The following is a 20,193-nucleotide window of genomic DNA, read 5'->3' on the forward strand; positions in this document are numbered from 1 at the left end:
TGGCCCTCTCTTTGGAAGCACCCTTCTGCCCCAGTCCCCACCCTGCCCTTTCCTACCACAGAACTCTTCATTAGGAACTGACGCAGAAAAGATCTTCTTCAGAAGCCATCGCAGCACACAGAGGTCCACACAGAGCTATTGAGCTCTACCCTCAGTTAAGCCATGTAGAGAAAAAGGGGAGCCCTGCCCCTAGAGGTATGGGTGGCTCCCACATGTGGGTGATCCCAGGAAACTTTTCAAGACGGCCAAGAAAGAAGCGTCTTGCGGAGGCGCCTTGACAGAAACAGGCAGGAAATTCTCCCAAACTGACCCTGACCCCTGGCCTTCTTCACTCAAAATCAACCAGTATTCCATTAAAAAGTTGCAGCCACAGAATAGGGCATTCTTTCCTTGTGATTCACATTACCCAGAAGTCTCTGGTTTCCCGGAATTTGTGTTAAGTAGTAGCTTTCAAAGATGATAATATTTGCCAACAATCCCTGGGGCACCACTTTACATTTTCCTAAAACAAAAAGGGGATTATTTTGTCCGTATTTCTCCTTTCTACAGGCTTTGGCCCTATAGTCGCTCTTGCCCCCTCTGGCATTAAGTAGCAATGCTGTCCCATTAAATTATGAGAATCACGCTTTGTCCTGAAACATCAGTTGTCAATTAAGGTTGACAAACAAGCTTCCTGACATTCTCAGGAACATCTTGCCCAGCATGTGGTTACTCATTTCTCACTCCTTTTGTGAAACACTGGTCCCGGACAAGCAGGCAGAAATAAACACAGGAACGTTTGGGGTTTTTACCAGCTTCCCAGCCCCACCTTCTCGATTCTCCGCGCCTGCATTGCCCTCCCCAGTAATGGGCTTGGACGATCGGGAGAAGAAAAATGAGGCTGTGATCATTGTTGATCGAATAAAATCGAATAATTCCCTGTGGACGGTTTGTTATTTTTCTCCTCTGGCTTTTCCCAGCCTCCCTCGTAATGCAGGAGGGAGGGGTTTGTTATCTGTCTCCCTCCCGCCTGCTGATCCATGATCCAGATTTTGGCTTCCCTGTAAGGTGCCGTGTGTCAGCTCTGTGAAGGTAGACACAAGTACTCTGTGCCCCTCTGCCTGTTGTGTTTCGTGCTCCACATGTACAGACCGAATTAATTCCTCAAGATCCAGCCCCATTTCTTTCCTAACCAACCCCAGGTTCACTTGTGCCTGATACTATGTACATACGTATATATATATATATGTACTTATACACGCATACAGATATGTTTTTCCACATGTGTTCACAGACTTTCTTTGGATAATTCAATATACCAAGCATCCAAAGTAAGTAACCTTATCCCCATTTTATAGATGAGAAAACTGAGCATCAGAGACATCTCAGTAATCAGGTTATTAGTCTGAGGTAACCTAGTAAACTAGTAACCTCAGTAATCAGGTTACTAGGTCTGAGGGGCAGACCCTGCCCTCACATTCAAGAACGTCTAATGCTACAGACATTTTTTTACTATGCCGCCCTGTCTCTTACCACTCCCAGAGGACGGAAGTCTTCTTCACTTCCCCAAACCAGCAGCAGCATCACATAGTCCCTCCAAGGTTATGTTCATTTTAATATCCATATTCCTTTGAGATTATTTCTGTTTCTGTTCTTTACCTCGTGGGATGCTGTGCTTGGGAAAACCTTCTGCCTGCGATGGGCGCCGGCACCCTTGGCAGCCTTTTCCATATAGAACGTTTTGGCTTGGATTTCTTGCAATTCTTACACTTTAGTAAAGCTTCCCAAGCCCCATCGAAGGTTTTGTTGTCTGTACGCACGTCTCCTCTGTCTTCCTGGCTACCCCTCTTTTAGGACGGACCATCTCTTTACTAATAATATTTCATGTGAGTATCAGCTGGATAGCTTCCCCCCTTTGCTTTTTTAATTATCCAAGTAATACAACTTCACTGTAGAAAGGATAGAAATTTCATATAAGTAAAAGGAAAATATTTAATAATTAGAAATCTCACCCCCCAGATGGGTCTGAGGGAGGACACGTGTTGTGATGAGCACTGGGTGCGGTAGGTAAGTGATGAACCACTGAATTCTACTCCTGAAACCAGCACTGCGCTGTATGTTAACTAACTAGAATTTAAATAAAAATAATTTTAAAAACTGGAATGCCCCCCAAAAAAGAAATCCCACCACCCAGAGAAAATACTTTTCCTACTGCTGTCTCCATCTTGCATTATTTTTACCCAGAAAAATATATTTGTATACATGCATGCAGAATTTTAAAAATAAAATTATATTATGCACATGAGATATTTTTAACTAAAGATTTGTCATTTAGTGTTCCAGGAACTTTAAAAAAAGAAGACTTTTTTTTAATAAAGAATAAAATTTGTTACATATTTTGAAGTATTATTTATATTACTCAATTTATCTATAATCACAGATACTTTTGTCTCTCTGATTAGGTAAAAACTCAAAGGAATTATGCTAAGGTTTCTTTCCACTGTTGTTTTGATTCTTCTGTTCACAGATTACAAGTAGAGTTTGTAGTATATATTTTGCTGTCCAGTGCATATAATTTTATTATAGTAATTTTACTGAAGCTTGTGTATGTCAGCAAAAAGACTGCAATCCTTCCTCCCATTGCTGATTTTTACACGAGTATATAACTTTTTATGTTAAAACTGGCATATATGTATTGAGTACCTACTGTGCACAGACCCCTGCCCGCCCAACGCTCATGTTCCCATCACAAGTAGGACTCTGCTCGGCAAAGTGTAAGTAAGTAATTCCGTAAGCCTGAATTCAAGAAAGTCGCCAAGCTGTTTCCAGGTGCTGTTAATTTTGTCATGAATTCATGCACGGGCATAACTGGACCTTCCTTGAGTTCAGAAGCAGCCTTGCTCCCTTTCCTCTCTCCCTGTCAGGACCGCCATTTATCCACGTTGCACCTTTCTTTTTTGTCTACCCGTTGCAGGTCCGGGATGTTCCTTCCAGTTCTCTGTTCTCGTTGTCCTTTTCCTCTGTGTTCTCAGAGCGCCTTACACTCGCCTTTCACTGAACTGACCTTATTCTCTGCAGCGGCGACATTGCTCCTTGTTGCTTCCAATGCTGTTGCAGTTTCTGCCACGGTCCTACCATCCCCTTGCATTTCCCTTTCTCTCCCATTTTGTTGTCTTACCATAACATCTTTTAGCTCTTCTGTAAGAATTCATGATTTCTCCCAGTGCCCTGAGAGCATTAAGCGAATGCTCCCTGGGATTTCCCTCTTTCCTGAAATGCTTTCATCCCCTGGTTTCAAAAGCTATGGCGATCCTCTAATTCTCTCTGCGGCAGAATTTTTTCATCTATCTCATTTCTGTCTTGTTCTATTGATGTTTGCTTATTTTTTAAGTCATTCACTTAATTGAAAAATATATTAGTAGAAGATCTCCACATGTCAGGCACCAGAAGGAAAATGGTGAAAGGGAAAAAAAAATCCTAGGAGTGGCTTCCAGTCCCATTCCCTGCTGTGAATGAGACTATAAACAAGCAAGAAACCAAATATCCAGTATGAACTGGGGCAAGCTATTAAAGAAAAGGAAGGGAGTCCTTCAAGAGAGAATACCAAAGGGGGAGGAGTCTGCCTTTCACTGGGTGATGCGCTAGACCTCCTGGGAAGTGACAGTTAAGATGAGACTTGGAAGATGAAAATGAGCAATCCAGATAAAGAAAGGATAGGTGTGAACTAGGCAGGTATGAAGCACAGCAGGTGCAAATGCCCTGAGGCTGGGAACGCTCTTGCTCTTCTCTGTCCTAATCACTCTACAGGATCTAAAGTGAAAGAGATGGACAAAACCAGGTCACTCCCAGGCTTGGATGTTCTCGAAGATACTATAAGAAGTTACTAAGATGTTCAAGGAAAGGAGTGCATGGTCTGACTGAGACTTTAGATCTACCATGGCTGCTCCTGGGAAGCACAAGGTGGAAAACAAGTCTGTTAGGATGCAAAGTCAGTGATCCGAATGAGAAGTCACAGTAGTTCAGATATTGGCAAAAGGATTCAAGATGTATTTTTGGAATTGGAATTTTGGATTAAGTGAACTGGATCAAATGTGGCATAGAGGGTTTCATTAAATAAGAGGAAGAAATTGCTAGGCTTTAGGTTCAAGCAATGGAGTGGATAATGCCACGCTCTCAGCAGAGAAACAGGTTTAAGGGTGAGAATCAGGAGTCGGGTTTGGGACACAATTGCGATGCCATTTGAAAAATAGACAAGCTTGGGACTTTGAAGGGAAATCTTGGATAGAAATATAAATTTGGGAGTCCTTGGGTTACGGAAGGTGTCTCACATCACGTGAATGGATGAGGGCACCATGGGTAAAAGCACAGAAAGAGAGATGAGTAGATCCAGCTGGAGAGCTGACTTGTGTTCTCAAAACCATTCCAAAAGAAGTCTACAGAAGACTGGAAAGAACTGAGGCCAGAGTCTGCCCCCGGGTCCCACTGCACTGGGCTAATTTGTCTTTGTTGGTTGGCTTCCATATTTCATTCTCTGTTGTAGGAAGGCAATTCTCCACATCAGTTTGCTGTTGGCTTGGTAACCACTCTTGATACATCCGCTCACATGAAACAGCCCTCCATCCTCTAGAGAAGAAAGTAGACGTTAATACCACTCTGTTTGGGAAAGTCCTTATCTGCCTCCATGTGAAACCCTGAGTTACTGAGAAGATGGATCAGAGAAAATCCCCAATTTGCTTTTCATTACCGTAAGCCATGTGTCATGTTCTTATTTTAGCCACATATCCCATCCTCATTCTCAACTTTGATCACTTTAACTTAGGGGGTGCTGATAGGGCTTTAGGATTTCCTTCTCTCTCTGTCACTTCCGTCTGGTCCCACTGCTCTGTACTTAATAGAAATTCTTTGAATTTTGAAATTCTTTGAAATGTGGTTGGCATCATTCCCTGGTTTCAAAACAAATTAGTTGGGGGTATTTTGTTTTTATTTCTTTAATGTCTCTTGGCCATTTCCAATTCTGAGAAGAGCTTCAGAAATGTATACATAAGTTACCATCTTTGCCAAAAGTTCTGTGGCAGCTGGCATGATATCTTGATTCCCCTACATGTACTTAATTCATATCTAAATATTCTCAGAAAACGTGTTAAAAATAGACCTTTTCAAATTCACAACCCAACAAGGACTTGTGTTGTAATGTATACTAGATCACACCACCTGGTCCCCTGTTCATTCAATAACATATTGTTAACAAGAGAGTTTAAGATTCTAATGCAAACGAAAAGTGGTATATCCAAACAATGGAATAGTATTCAGCCACAGAAAGGGGTGAGATATCACATGGATGAAACTTGCAAACGTCACACTAAGTGAAAGAAGCCAGTCACACACACACTCACAAAAAAACGTATTACATGGTTTCGTTAATACAAAATGTCCGCTGTACACATCTATTGAGACCCAGAGTAGATCAGCAGTTACCAGGAGATTTGTGTTGCATTTGCTTGAATTTCAGTGTACCTCTAATACTCTTACATGCTTTTTCCAAGATTCTCCAGCATCTGTGTCACCTACCTCCTGATAACTTTTTGCCTGCACTCCAAAAACATGGTTCCACTCCTCCTGGAGACCTGAGGCCTCCCTGAGGACCCGACGTTTCTGTTTCAGTCTGGACTGGTTTTCCTCTAGGCCTGCTCTGTCGTTCTATTTTTAGGACTTCCTTTTGTTGTTCCCCCTCCCCTTTCCCAGATCCCATGTCTTCCTCTTTCTTGGTTTACTTCCGCATTTTCCCAGGACACGTTCTCCCATACCTTGCCAGGAAAGGTTGCATAGGTGATAAAAATTCGGAATCCTTAAATATCTGAACATCTGTCTATTCTTACCTTTGACTTGATTGATGATTGCAGGAGGTCCGGAGTAGTTCTAAATTGGTGTATTATTCTACAGGTGATTCTTGAACGTGCCTTTGTAACTGAATTAATATGGTAAGTACTAGAAATAGAAAAGTGAGTGAGTGAGATATGAGGAAGTCCAAACAAGGGTAGATTCTTCTTTTTTAACTTGATTTTTAAAAAGAGAGAAAAGGGGGATGGGGAATGGGCAGAATGGGTGAAGGGAGGTGGGAGACACAGCTTCTAGTCATGGAATGAGTACGTCATGGGAATATGAGGCAGAGCGTAGGGAATATAGCCACTGATATTGTAATAGCATTCCGTGGTGACAGATGGTAGTGACACGTGTGGTGAGCATAGCATCAGTATAGAGACGTCAAATCACTATGTTGTGTACTTGAAAGTAACGTCACAGTGTGTCAACTCTACGTCAACAAAAAATAGATTTGAAGAAATAAAAAAATTAATACAAAATAAAGAGAGTGCTATGTAAGTAGAATGCAAGATAAAGGTTTTCTTTTTCTCCTTTTACTAAAAAAAAAAAAAAAAGAGGGGGAAGAAAAGGATATCTAATAGGCTCTAAGAAATGACCCAAAGGAGTTTAAAATGTCAAAAATGAGATGAAAAAGAGATAATTCAAGAAGACATGACCTAGGTCCCAAGAAAGAGAGGACAAGGAGCGCAGTAAAAAAGCTGGCCTTACACAAGAGGAAGAGGGTTTTTCCTTTTGCATCACAGGGAAGCAGATTGAAAGAGGGAGAGTGTGGGTTGATGATAGAAGGGCAGGAAGTTGAGAGTCTTTATTTATTTAGGAAAAGGCCGGGGTAGGGCTGAGGGAGAACGGGGGAAGTGGGAGGGACAGAAAGCACAGGCAGAGAAGGTTTGTGGAGCAGGAGAGAGCCGGACCCAGGAGGAGGCCGGGTTTGCCAGGGAGCTCTGGATGAGGAGAAGCCCCTCTGCTCATGGCCCAGCCCTCAGTGGCAGACTCCTGCGGGTCAGGGCGGACACACACTTCCCCCTACTCATACTGCGAGGACTCAGATCGCCGGGAGGCCTGGACTGAGAGTGACCCGGAAGCTTCTTCAAAACATGGTGGCACACGCAGCTCTCCTGCTTCAGACTGAAGAGCCAGAGGCTCTGCGAGGGGGAGGCAGGTCACAGGGCTGGTGAACGGCGACACCAAGAATCAGCCCGGTGGCCTGAGCCGGTCCAAAGCCTGAACCTTAAACAAAAACGCACACAAATTTCGTATGCTCATTACTTCATTCAGTCAGTGCACGCTGAACAGTCTGCTGCTTGAATGAAGAAGGGGAGAGAAAGTCCCCTGTGTCCCATAGCAGCCGTCCCTTTGGGGCCTGACCCTCGCCTACTGCGGACAAATCATGGGAGGAGAGCTCGTGGGGCCCTAGCATTCCTCAAAGTGCAGACTGAGAACACAACAGAGACCAGACGGAGTCTTCCGGGAGGCCCTCTGGTCAAAACTGGGACCCACGCTCTGTCTGCAAACCTCAGAAACAACAGTTGAAAGTAAAGTTAGGTTCTTCTTCAAGTTACTATTCTTTGGTTGGAAACTGTTAGCTCGGACAGCACTGTCCACTTTCTAATCTAAGCCATATCTGTAATTTTAAATTCTCTAGGAACCATATATTTTTTTAAAATATAGATGAAATTAATAATATTTTCATATAAACCCATGTATCTAAAACTTATCTTTTTAACCAGTAATTCCTATTAAAAAAAACTACCAATGAGATATTTTACATTCTATTTTTCATACTAAGTCTTCAAAATCTGGTGTGTCACTTACACTTAGAGCACATCTCAGTTTGGACTTGTCCTAGTTCAAGTGCTCAAGAGCCACAATGTGACTAATGGCTTTAGTAAAGGGCAGCATAGAGCTAGGACAGCAAACTGTCTTCTCCAAAGTCCCTCTTGGTGATGCTCTGTAAACTGAGAGACCACAACTCCATTCCTTCCAGGGACCTTAACCTCTCATGTTACAGACACGGAACACCGGTCAAGACTTGACGTCACTTGCCCAAGGGCGTCCACTGAGTTGGCAGAAACCAGGATGAGCACATTTTCAAATATTCTAACTCCTCATGCTATGATGTTCCCGTAAGACCATGCTACTTCCTCTCATTAGGTGGCGTTCACAGATTTTATACTGGATAATACCCTCGGTATTTTCCTTTCTCAAGGCCAATTCTTTTCTCTGTGCCCCTCCTGTCTGCCATTTCCCTACCAGGGCATTTTGCATATGGCGGGTACTCTATGAACGGTGTCTAATCAAATGAGCTTGGTTCAGTTTGTACAAGCAGTAGCCATACAAATTATACTTCAACTGTCTCTTCGTAGTTATTCAAATACTTCAGGGTATACGTATGCCACGTGAAGCACTTGTCAGGTGATTGTGCAGGAAAACAAAACTTAAGATGACCTCCCATGAGTTATTCTGTAGGGTTCTGAAGCTACCTGCTATGGGATATCATATAGTCTTTTTCTGGGAATCAGAGTTGGCCAGAATACATCCCCTGGGAGAGTGAAGGCAATCTTTTCTCATTCCTGCATGTCTGAACTCTCTCCCACTTCTCCTAATTTATCACAGATTACGGCTAGTGATTTTGAGACCATTTTCATGTTTCTTCAGCACCCTGGAAATTAATTTGTTAGGACCTTTAGATGAATGTTCTCTTCTTTACTTCTCCCCAATCAAAGATCTTCACCAGTGACCCTCAAAGCGTGGCCGATGGCCCCAGTGGGATATCGAGACCCTTTAAGGAGAACGACGAACGGTATTTGCCGTCAGGGATAAAATTCAAGCTTTTAAGTAAACATTAGTATTTTAAAAAACTTATATCTGCCACTTTGAACTTGACAGCTTCCCAGTATTTAAAGACTTTTCTAATGAGCTCAGGGTGGTGTTAGCAAATGTGATTTTTTTTTTTTATGTTTACAGTAAAGTGTGTCAATATTTGGAATACTACACAAATCAGTGAGCCAATATTTTCTAAATAATCCATTCATAATGTTACAGAATTATACATGAGTAAAAGATCATTCAGAGAATAAGATAGGAGTGCCTGGGTTGCTCAGGCAGTTAAGCATCTGCCTTCCGCTCGGGTCATGACCTCAGGGTCCTGGCATCAAGTCCCACATAAAGTCCTGCTTGGGCTCCCTGCTCTGCAGAGAGCCTGCTTCTCCTTCCCTCTCTGCCTGCCTCTCCCTTCGCTTGTGCTCACTCACGCTTACTCTGTGTCTCTGTCAAAAAAATAAATAAAATCTTAAAAAAAAAAGAAGAAGAAGAAGAAGAACAAGATATACTAACAGGTTCAAATCAAACAAAAGGTTCAGTACAAAAGGTTCACTGAGGGGTCCCAATCCCACACTGCAGTGAACTTTTCAAAAAGTACAACTTGAGTTTGATAGTATCAAGAATACCTACAATCATCTAAAAAGGCTCTTAAAAAACTTCTCCCTTTCTAACCAAGTATCTGGTACAGAGGCCATATTTTCTTCATGTGCTACAACCAAAACAGCATCTCACAACTGATGAAATGCAGAAGCATATATAAAAATCCAGCTGTTTTCTATTAAGCCAAGTATTAATAGATATAGAATTTTTTTTAAAGCCACCCTTAATTGCTAAAGTTTTGTTTTGGAAAGCATAATTATCTTCACTAAAAACGTTATTTATGTTAACATGTAATAAGTTTATTGTTATTTTTAATTAGTAAATATTTCTCAGGTAATAATGTCTCAGATTTAATTTCCAATAGGGTAAAATATCTGTAGGTAAAAATAACCTACACACGCAAAGCTTTTCAAGGTCCTCAATAAATTTTAAGAGTCTGAAAGAATCCTGAGACCAAAACATGTGAAAACCACTGCTTATCCAGCTGTCCTACTCATTTCAACTTGACAACTGTGCCCTTTAAAGAAAAAAAATAATAAAGATTCTCATTTGGTTGTTATAGGAAGTAACTATGTAACACAGTAGCTAGTGGTCTAGGCTCAGGAACCAGATAGAGGGGAACTCAAATCCTGGTTCCACTACTTACCAGTTTTTCTGTGCTGACCAGTTATCGAATGTGGGCCTCCCTTGATTCCTCACACATAAGATGGATATAATTGTGCTTCCTATCTTTTTTTTTTAAGATTTTATTTATTTATTTGACAGACAGAGATCACAAGTAGGCAGAGAGGCAGGCAGAGAGAGAGGGGGAAGCAGGCTCCCTGCTGAGCAGAGTCTGATGTGGGACTTGATCCTAGGACCCTGGAATCATGACCTGAGCTGAAGGCAGAGTTTAACTCACTGAGCTACCCAGGCGCCCCTGTGCTTCCTATCTTACAGGAATTAAATGGTAGCACTTGTTAAACTCTTAAATCCAGAATTATCACTATTACAAGAATTCACACTGCTTTTTAAAAATAATATGGCACTAATGTAACGATGAGAGATATTCTAAAGCCTTGAAATTGTCTTCCTTCATCAGGAAGTTATTTTTCCAAACATAATACCAGTCCCATTTCCTCCAGACTCGCCTTAATGATGTCGTGTAACAGATTTCTAAGTATTAGCAGCATTAAACATTGCAATTTTTTTTTTTTCTGTTATGAGATTGGAAAGCATGTTTTGGGCCTATGAGACAGGTCGATTTTCATGTGACATCTCTGTAATCACATCCACAATTGGGAAAAGGGCCTATTACAAACGCTGATTCAAAGAGTTAACATGAGGGGTCCTGGGTGGCTCAGTTGGTTAAGCAACTGTCTTCAACTCGGGTCATGATCCTAGAGTCCTGGGGTCGAATCCCCATATTGGGCTCCTAGCTCCATGGGGAGTCTGCTTCTCCCTCTGACCTTTTACCCTCTCATGCTCTCGCTCACTGTCTCTCTCTCAAATAAATAAATAAAATCTTTTCAAAAATTAAAAATAAATTAAAAATTTTTTAAAAAAGCAAAGAGTAAACATGAGCAGGCGAGCAAAGCAATTTATCAGGCACTGACTCTGATGATGAGCTTGGCAATTATCTAGTGATGACTCTCTTAGGTTTCGAAATTGCTTTTGCTGCAGGTACACAACTTAATGGACCCAATTAGGGAACATTCTTCGTCAACGCATGCTTTAGCTCAGACATTGTAAGTTGCAGAACATATGTGACATGTTTTTTTTTTTTTAATTTTTTATTTATTATAAACATATATTTCTATCCCCAGGGGTACAGGTCTGTGAATCGCCAGGTTTACACACTTCACAGCACTCACCAAAGCACATACCCTCCCCAATGTATATGTGATATGTTTTTACGTATTAAGCCTGAAAAAAAAACACTGTCACAGAAAATTTGCATAATCATCACAGTTGGACCTATGATAATGCTAATTCCTTATTCAACGTAATTGACAAACAGCAGGAACTTCTTCATATGTATCTCAAGGAGCCACATGAATGTACTTAGATTAATATCTTATCAAGGATCCCTGTAGCTAATTACAGTCCGATACAGTTTGCTTTTCAAAGCCTCATCCACCTTAAAGAACTTAGGGTCATCATTAAAATTGGACACTTATTAATTTACTTTCAAGTGTGCTGATTCTTTCCCGTCATTTCCATTTTTCTATTGTCCATCTAGTGGTTTTTATTTCTAATTTCGGATATTGTATCTTTGGCCATAAAATTTCCATGTGGTTCTTTTTATAATTTGGTTCTCTGCTGAGAACTTCTATCTTTCTGTTCAAGTGTGTTTATCTTCACCTCATGGAGCATAATTGTAATAGTTGCTTTTATGTCTGATAATTCCAACATCTGGGTTACCTCGTGGCTGGCATCTCTTGATGGACTTTTTCCTTGGAAATGGGTTACATTATCCTGGTTCTTCCTTCTTAAGCAATTTTGGATACTGGGTTGTATCCTTTGGGTACATTTTTCTGAAAAACATTTTATTTGCCGGTGTGTTTGTTTGTTTGTTTAAGCAAGTAATCAACACAGTCAGGCTCAGACCACAAATTCTCTATCACCTTCTGTTAGTGGTGGTTCCCATCTCATTTTCATTTTTTTGTAGACTTTGCTATGGTTCTTTAGGTCTGTCTTGAGCACGCCCGCTCCGGACTGAGCTCAGGACTTGGAGAAGTTCGTATACACAATGAGAGGGTCCCCCATCCCAGCTCTCCCCGTTCAGGATTTTCCTCCTTCCCTTAACCCACACTCTCTGGCCAACAGGAGACACTTTTACTGGTTTCCTCTGGCTAACAGGTGGATTTCTCCTAGAGTTTCAGCCGCTCGTGTCTCCATGGCTGCACAGCCCTCAAGTGGGATGGACCCCTGCCACAAAGCTGTAAGACAAAAGAAAGAAAAAAATAAAAGCAAATCATCCTCATATAGGGTGCTTCTCCGAGTCTTAAGCCTCCTTCCCGGTCTGTCTGCTTGTGTTTCCTTCTCAGAGTTCTTAGGTATTTGCTTCTTTGCATTTGGTCCAGTTTTTGACAACCACAGCGGAAATGGCCTTGAGTGGTTCTACTCCACCTTGGTTGGAATCAGAAGTTCCCGCATCTACTTCTCCAAATTTTACCTTCCCCTGCTTTCCACGCCACTCACTGTGCTCTAGCCTTTCTCTTCTTATAGTTTCCAAAACGGCTAAGTTTGTTCCCGCAACAAGCTGTTGTACTCTCTCTTCCTTCTGCGTCAACTCTGTTCACTGCTCTAAAAGGTCAGTGACCTTTTCTGAGCTCTACAGCACCATCATTCCAAGTGGACATGCTAAGCACGCGGCATACACCTGACAGGCCGCTGGTCGACCAGCTTAATGGAGAACGAATTACTTTAAACCACAGCGCATCTCTAAGTTCAACCACAAGTAAGGTACAAGTTTATTCAACAAATTTAAGGCCAAACTGGCCCATCTTGCTCTCGTTCTGGGTCTTGCTGTAAAAACATGTGTCAACCCCTCACCATCGTACCTATCAAGAACCTTGCAAGGATGCGGAGTTCTCTTTCATGGTACGAACACCTGTTAGACATTTCTCTTCTTCATTCATTTTGCAGGACTCAAGGCTTGTAATAAAATGGGCTTTTCTTCTGCCCGCGATAAAGGATATTGGCAGGATTCCATTACTGATTGTTTTTGTGTTCGTTGTTTGTGTTGTAAACTTGATTATGTGTACTAGGGGGCCTAGTGTCGTAGTGTGGTCAAGAAGCATAGTTCCAGTGGGCTCCAGTTCCGTTCCCTCCTTACTAGTAGTGAGGCCTGGGCAATTCGAATACTCTTTCAGGTTTTGTGCATAAACTGAGGTGAAACCACCCACCTTGAAGGGTAGGTAAAGCCCGGCAAGCATCTGCCGCCGCGGGGCTGGCCCAGCGTTTCCCTCGCTGCCCTCCAGTACTAAGGGATAGCAGGAGCTCCCCGAGCCCTCTTGTCTTCCCTTTTCCTTCTCTTCCCACTTCAACTTCCTGCCTTTCTGATCTGTGTTTTGGTCTCCAGGTAGGTGACTTATCACAGGACTCCTACGAGTTTCAAATCTGTATCTTCAGGTTTTCTGAGGTAGAACTGTGTAGAAACTTCCTTGGGAAAGATTCGAGCAGCCTAAGGTTTTCAAGTACTTGTATAAAAAAAATTCAAAACCAAATACTCAAAATAACTTTCTTTTTAAAGAAAAAAATACTCTCCATAGGAAAGCATTTCTGTTTTTATGTCCATCGGTAGCCAAATGGAACATGATATAGACATTTCCAGTGCCCCAACTTTGGTTAAATGCACAGGCCTGAAAGTAATTCATTAATGTACACATCAAGATGCTACTAACAAATTCATTAATATCCAAGAGTCATTCCTCTATGTCAAAGTCATCCAAGGCCGACATTACTTTCATTACAGTGAACTGTGAGATTTCATGGAGAACTATTTGCCTGAATCAAACTATTTGAAACCCTGAAGTTGGACTCCAGCACTCCAAAATTTAAGGCATCCACCCACCCACCCAACGCACATTTATAAAACTTCCCAGTAGGGCAGTTTAGTGAGAGATGAAAGTAAAAACTGAAAGGCATTTGTCAACATAAGATATCATGTGGACAGCTGTATAGAGTGGGGAGAAAAATCCCGAAGGTGCACGTCAACTGATGCCAGTGAATTACAGGCTAATATAGGAAGCCACACAGGAACATTTTCAGAATTTCGCTGCGGTGAACAGTTGACAATCTGCAACACTAGAGCCTTGTTCCATTCCAAACAAAACCTCTGACTCTTTCAAGAACAGATGAGAAACCACATGCAACAAGAGACATAAATTATATTTAATTAAAAGAATGAAAAAAAATATAAATCCTTGTTAAACACTTCGTTTAAAAATACACAGCTTTATTTTATAACCTGGTAATGCTCAAAGATGGCAGCCGACTTCACTCATTCATGTAAAAATATTCTTTAAATGACAATCAATACATTTCTAAGTTATGTGTTGCCCTGCCGCCGAATTTTTTTCACCAAAATCCTCAAATAACTACCAAAGAAGAGCTGCATGTTTTGTTAGAAGCCCCCCATTATACTAAACATGGTAAATTCCAGAGCTGAAGGTGAACCACGCATGAAATACTGTCTCTTTGAGATGCTGGAAGTCACACAAGCACAGATTTCAAAACAATTGACTGATAAATAAGCAGTAGCTTTCCCTTTTGGGCAGGTGTCAAATCAATTCAGACCAAATTGAACACCTGTTTGGAAACTATAAAAACTGAAAAGCTCATCCTTCTCCTCCAACCTCGCAGGATGTGGAAAGGCAATAGTGAAATGAACTATTGCTTGGTGTCTCATAGGTTCTGTTTAACCACTTAACACGCAATCCCAAAATGCACGTTTAAAATGGTTTTTGAGGAGACAGATCTACAATATTCAGCTTGTCTATGCTAAATAAACGTTAACTATCTTACTTACTCACTTATCACCCTGATGCTAACAGGATCTACACATCATGAGGAATCCAGGGTCTTGGACAGGGCTCTGCACACGATCTGCACCTACAGCACTAAAGTCATTGATCATTGTCTGATGTGACTCAACGCTTTACAAATACGTGTCGCATATACTAAACTTAAAGGCTATGAGTATGCATAGTACAAACTTTACTTCTTAAAGAATACACATGAATATGCAGAAAGAAAAATGATTGCAGAGTCACAGAAAGTATCCACAATGGCCATATCTCCACATGGTCGAATTATGAGTATTTTATTATTGTTGTTATGGGAAAGGATTCTCAAAAGAGCTAACTGAAGAACCAAAGGGTATTACCACCAATGAAATTATTCGTCCTTTCCTGTTTTCACATTATCTATTTTTAAAGTCACTGGCCAATAGGAATGTGCCAAGAGTGGACAGCAACATTCTAATACACTTGTAAGAAGGAAGCTCCTTGACGGATGGAGAAAAGAGCAAGATCACGGTTACAAGAGAACAGACTTGCTCCAAAACCGAAACCAAAAAACAAAACAAAAAACCGATAAGCAACTTAGTCGTTAGGTTTCCTATGGCTCTACAATTTTACAGAAAAACCGGTCTCTAACATTCCACCTTTAAAAGTTTTAAAATACTGTCCTTATACCCGTTTGGACTGATGCTATCCGTCTCCATTCAGAAACTGTTCTCTCTGTGCTCGTCAACAGCACGGCCCATCAAAACCTAGACTTCAGTCATCAAGATGCGCGGCTTGTTATCTGGCAGGAATTAAAGAACAAAAGGAGTTGGACATCAGCAACAAATTCCGGAGATTTAAGGGCTTGATGTTTCATCTGCCTCTGGGAGCCTGCAGGTTAAACACGGGTGGTTTTTACTGCTCAGTAGAAATGGTGGTGGCATTCACTGAATCCCACGAACGCAAGAGACAGTGTGGACAACACGCAAGAACAATGCTCCTACGTCTCAGACATTGCCAAGATCCTCTTACGAAACCCAGTACTTAAAACTCCAGGATGGTAACCCTCACAATACCAAATGGAAGTGCATACACAACCACACACTTTGCATACTTTTTTAGATGATTATACATTATTCACACTTACTGTTTTTTAAAGGCCACACAACAAAATGTAAACCTGAAAGGACATGAAGTCTCACTGTTCCATACACGGTCTGCTTTACTTCTCCCAACATCCCTACAAGCTACACCATCACCTACTAGATCTTACTGTGCTCCGACGAAAGGAGGATACGCCTTAGTCTTTAAACTTTGACTAAGATTAGAAATCACAAGACTAATTCAAGCACACGGAGTCTTTCATACTCAGGACTATCAATATTCAAACGGCACAAGTCACGATGAGTAGATGAGGCTTCCTGTATGTTGATGGCAGTATACAAAGGATGGAAAAGTCACCATGTTTAAATCCGAAGTATCAAATCCATGCGGGGAGATTTTCCTTCAGACATCTGGCTAAGTGGGGGAAAAAAGACAATTTTTCAAGACTCTTAAAACTTTTTCAGGACTAGAATGTTATTTCATGTGCCTGAAACAACTTACTAAGTGTTGACTGCGGCCCTAAAAAAAGGCACGTCTCTTATTAAACATGAGTAGTTGGGACACTCTACCCTCAAGCTGACAAAGGCCCATGTTTTTATAACCGCAGGCTTTGAAGAACACGGGGCGGAGGGGTGAGTGGTGGTGTTACAAAGAACCACATCTGGCTGCCTTTTATTTTAAACCTCAATTCAAATGATTTAAACAATTCAAACGACCAGTACTCTCATTTAATAAAACACCCACACAGTGACAAGAATGAGACTTTAATCAGTTTTAAGTGGAGTTTATAACACTAAGAGATAAAGGGTTGTTAACAAACACAGTAACAAACGGACATCTGATTGGTATGAGGCGTTATCCTGCACACGTCATTATGTGTTTGTGTATCCTCAGTGCATAGCATTTACACACAGAACCACGGCTGCACAGCACGAGAGTATCTGAAGAGGCTGAATCGCAGTAAGGCTGTTTAACAGACTGAAATGTTGAGTATATATATGCTCTAGGAAAACAGACTGAACTGCTGAGCCGGCAGGGTGGAAGGCAGCTCTGCCAGACACCGCGGTTAGAGCCCCCACTTCCGTGCACAGCCCCACCCCTTCCGTCTGCATGCATGACACATGAACAGTATGTAAAGGTACACGAGGCACTTTGTGGCGACCACGGCCATCGTTATGAACATATTGCACACATTTTCTAGAACTAAACATGGAACTTGTACCCTACTTTTTATTTTTTAAAGCTGAAACATTTGATGCTGCCGGTAAACTCCACTTAAGTTTATAACCTGTGCCACAGCAAAGAACGGGGATGCTAGGTATCCAACTGCCCTGTAATAATTATGGCAAAAAAAAAAAAAAAAAAAAGTTTGCGAGGAGCTACAGAGGACTTGGGATGGCACAGGGCCCAACTGTATAAGCTTTCTTAAAAGTGATGCCTTCAAGTAACTTCAGACATGTAAGCGGCTGCACATCCAAAAAGTCTAAGTAAGAAAACATTCCAGAAACTCAAAGAGATTACCTACAGAATGCATTTCAGGCTAATTATGAATACTGTCATAAATAAAGTTTTAATTAGGACTCAAAAACCTTTCAGTCATAGCAATTCTTGTCAAATTCTATGGGGATGGTAACTGAAATAAAGGAGAGTAGTATGTATAATATATATTTATATATATATAATATATATATATAATGCCATTTTTCCATTTCCAATGACTACACCATAAAATGTAAGCAAGGCTTCTCAAAAACATTGAAACATTCAAAATCAAAACCCTCATTCAGACCTTCACATTCCAAAGGAAAAATAATAACAGTGCAAAAGCCCATTATAATGTCATTATTGATGACCTGGCCCTCCATGTTACATATTGGAACAACAAAAGTTATGTTTTAATATACTGTGCCCAAAACTGTAACAAATAACAGTATTAATAACTATCATCAAAACATGAAGAGTGGATTTTCATTTCAGTCAATTTTCAGCTTTTATGAAAGATAAGGTGGCATATAAATTTCAATGCTGAGATCTTAGGAATAGCTATCTTCTAACTTCACCAATTTAACTTGAGCAGTCAGTCAATTCTCTCTATATATCAATGTTTAAATACAAATGTGTAAATCCTAAGAGCTTTGTTAAAAATGTAAAAATTTTATTTGTTGAATGAAACTGATGAGGTATGGAAAACATGTCAACATTATTTACTAAGAATATTTTAGATGAAGTTCTGCCTTATCTATTTAACCATCAAACTCTATAAATGCTGCTCTAGTAGGTCCTATGCAATCTGTATTTGTAAATTAACTAGGTCAGACCACAGCTAGTGAACAATTTCAGCACCAATAAGTATTGAAAATGAGATTTTACACCATTAAGAAATAAATTGGCTGGATATTTAAATGTTTCAAGGTTAAGGTACAATTTGAAAGACACCAAATTTCTGGGGGAAAAAACTTCTTTTTAAATAGTATCTTCACATTAGCTTTACAATAGTAGTTGTACTCTGCTTAGAATCATATGCAGTCTGGGCATATCAAATATATGATATTTAAGAAGTGAAATTGAAGCCCTAGTCCTAAGTCTAGCACTATGAAGAAATGATTCAACACTGCACATTTAAAAACAAACAAACAAACAAAAAAAAACAAGAACTATTCTTTCAATAAAAAATCGATAAAAGCGTTATGTGGGACAATTTCTACTGAAAAAGTAAATGCCTTATTATTTGTGCAGTGTTGAAAATTTACTGCAACTCTAATTTCCTTTTTAACACAAATAATGTTCTTTTAAATATAAACATTATATGTATTCAGTATTCAAGTAAAATTCCCTAACAGTTAATGACATTTAAAAAATGTGCAAAACTGCAAAACTCATTGTAATAGAATGTGTAAGGTCAAAAGGGCGGAACGGCTGACAGCTATTGGATTGAATAAGTGCATCATAAATCTTTAAAGAAAAAAACGCTTACTGTAGAATCTCAAATTGAAATTTCCTGTGCAGCATTACAAAATATTTTATATTCAATGAGAAAAAAGAAGCTTGCAGGCAGCACATGAAGCATCCACAGCAGGTATATGATTGAAAACTAATAAAGTAAGTGTACGTGGTTGACTGATGTAGGGACTAATAGCATCTGACTTTTCGCACTGGCCTTGATTACACAGGAGATGGAGCAGTCGTTACAATTCAGAAAATGTATTTTAATAGATCATTGTCGATTTTTATAATGTTTCAAGCCCATTCTTTGTTGATAGCCTCCACATTTATATGGTTAAGTCATTGTTGCTGTGTTTCTTATCTATGACCACATTATTTTTATATCCCTTCATTTGTGGATTCTTAACAAGTTGTGGAAGGTTCATTCCTGTACCCCAATACAGAGTCACTCTCTCTAGCTGCCTTTTCTAGCACCAATATGCTTTAAAAAAAAAAATAAAATGCACAAAACAACAAGCAGTGACAGCGGCCAGTTCCTCAAACATCCAGATTAATAACTGTAGCATGCTAAAGAAAGGTGCGTGAAGTAGCTGGAGATGGTATATGGTCCAGAGTCCAGCTAACAGATATCCCTTTCTGAGCACTCCTTCCATTCCCCTAACCCGAATACATGCATTAGAATGTAGCAAAACCCTGGAGAAACTCCTCTTAGCCAACTGCAAACTTATCTGTTGCCACAAGTGCAAAGGGGTAGGATGTGAACCTGTGTTATCACAAAACTCTTGAGCCACTTCAGTTGGTGACAGAACACAAAATGAGAAATTCCTACGTATACACATCAGTCTGTCTCCACTTTTTATAAAACTGGAATAAAATGGGAAAGTGCCATCTTTATTTATCCTAATTGAATTTTAAATGTCCTTTTGACACAAAAAGGTATATACATGACACAGCTACACAACCTTTTTTCAACTGGACAACAAGTGTCAAAACCCTGTGGATGTATAGGGTAAAACAAGATTGGTCAGGAAAAGAGAATTGTTCCTATAACTGGTAATCTGACACAATGTCCTATTGCCATTAAAAAAAAGGTCCAATTTCAGTTTATTCAAGTTTGTTTTCATGGTGTTTTATCCCTCTTGATTAAAAAAAAAATTCAGACTTTTGTAATTTGTGTATGCTGATCTTCATCAAAAGGTTCATTCTCTGGATCAGAGTCAGTGGTGTCAGAATATCTATAATGATCAGGTTCATTGTCACTAACATCTGGTGTTACAGAAGTTGAACTGCTAGCCTCGGGATTTGACGGCTCCTCTACTGTTTTCGTGAAGTACAGCTTCACCTAGAGAAAAAAGACAGAGTTTAAGTGGAAAAT

General features: G+C 40.3%; 1 protein-coding gene across 4 annotated transcripts in view; it reads right to left on the minus strand.

Annotated features, from left to right (window-relative positions):
* Positions 1 to 20,193, minus strand: part of PTEN (phosphatase and tensin homolog) — a 108,555-nt gene that overhangs the window by 1,484 nt on the left and 86,878 nt on the right. For 2 of the 4 annotated variants that reach the window (XM_032313428.1, XM_032313429.1), the window contains one exon: positions 16,624 to 20,160. In XM_032313428.1, the coding sequence (XP_032169319.1) occupies positions 19,975 to 20,160 (186 nt within the window). In that variant the 3' untranslated portion in view covers positions 16,624 to 19,974. Of the gene's footprint in view, positions 1 to 5,855; positions 7,087 to 11,885; positions 12,201 to 16,623; positions 20,161 to 20,193 lie in introns of those variants that run through there. The other 2 variants (XR_004278723.1, XM_032313430.1) reach the window with 2 other exon arrangements.

The sequence above is a fragment of the Mustela erminea genome, chromosome 14 (genome assembly GCF_009829155.1).
Source record: "Mustela erminea isolate mMusErm1 chromosome 14, mMusErm1.Pri, whole genome shotgun sequence".
NCBI lineage: Eukaryota > Metazoa > Chordata > Mammalia > Carnivora > Mustelidae > Mustela > Mustela erminea.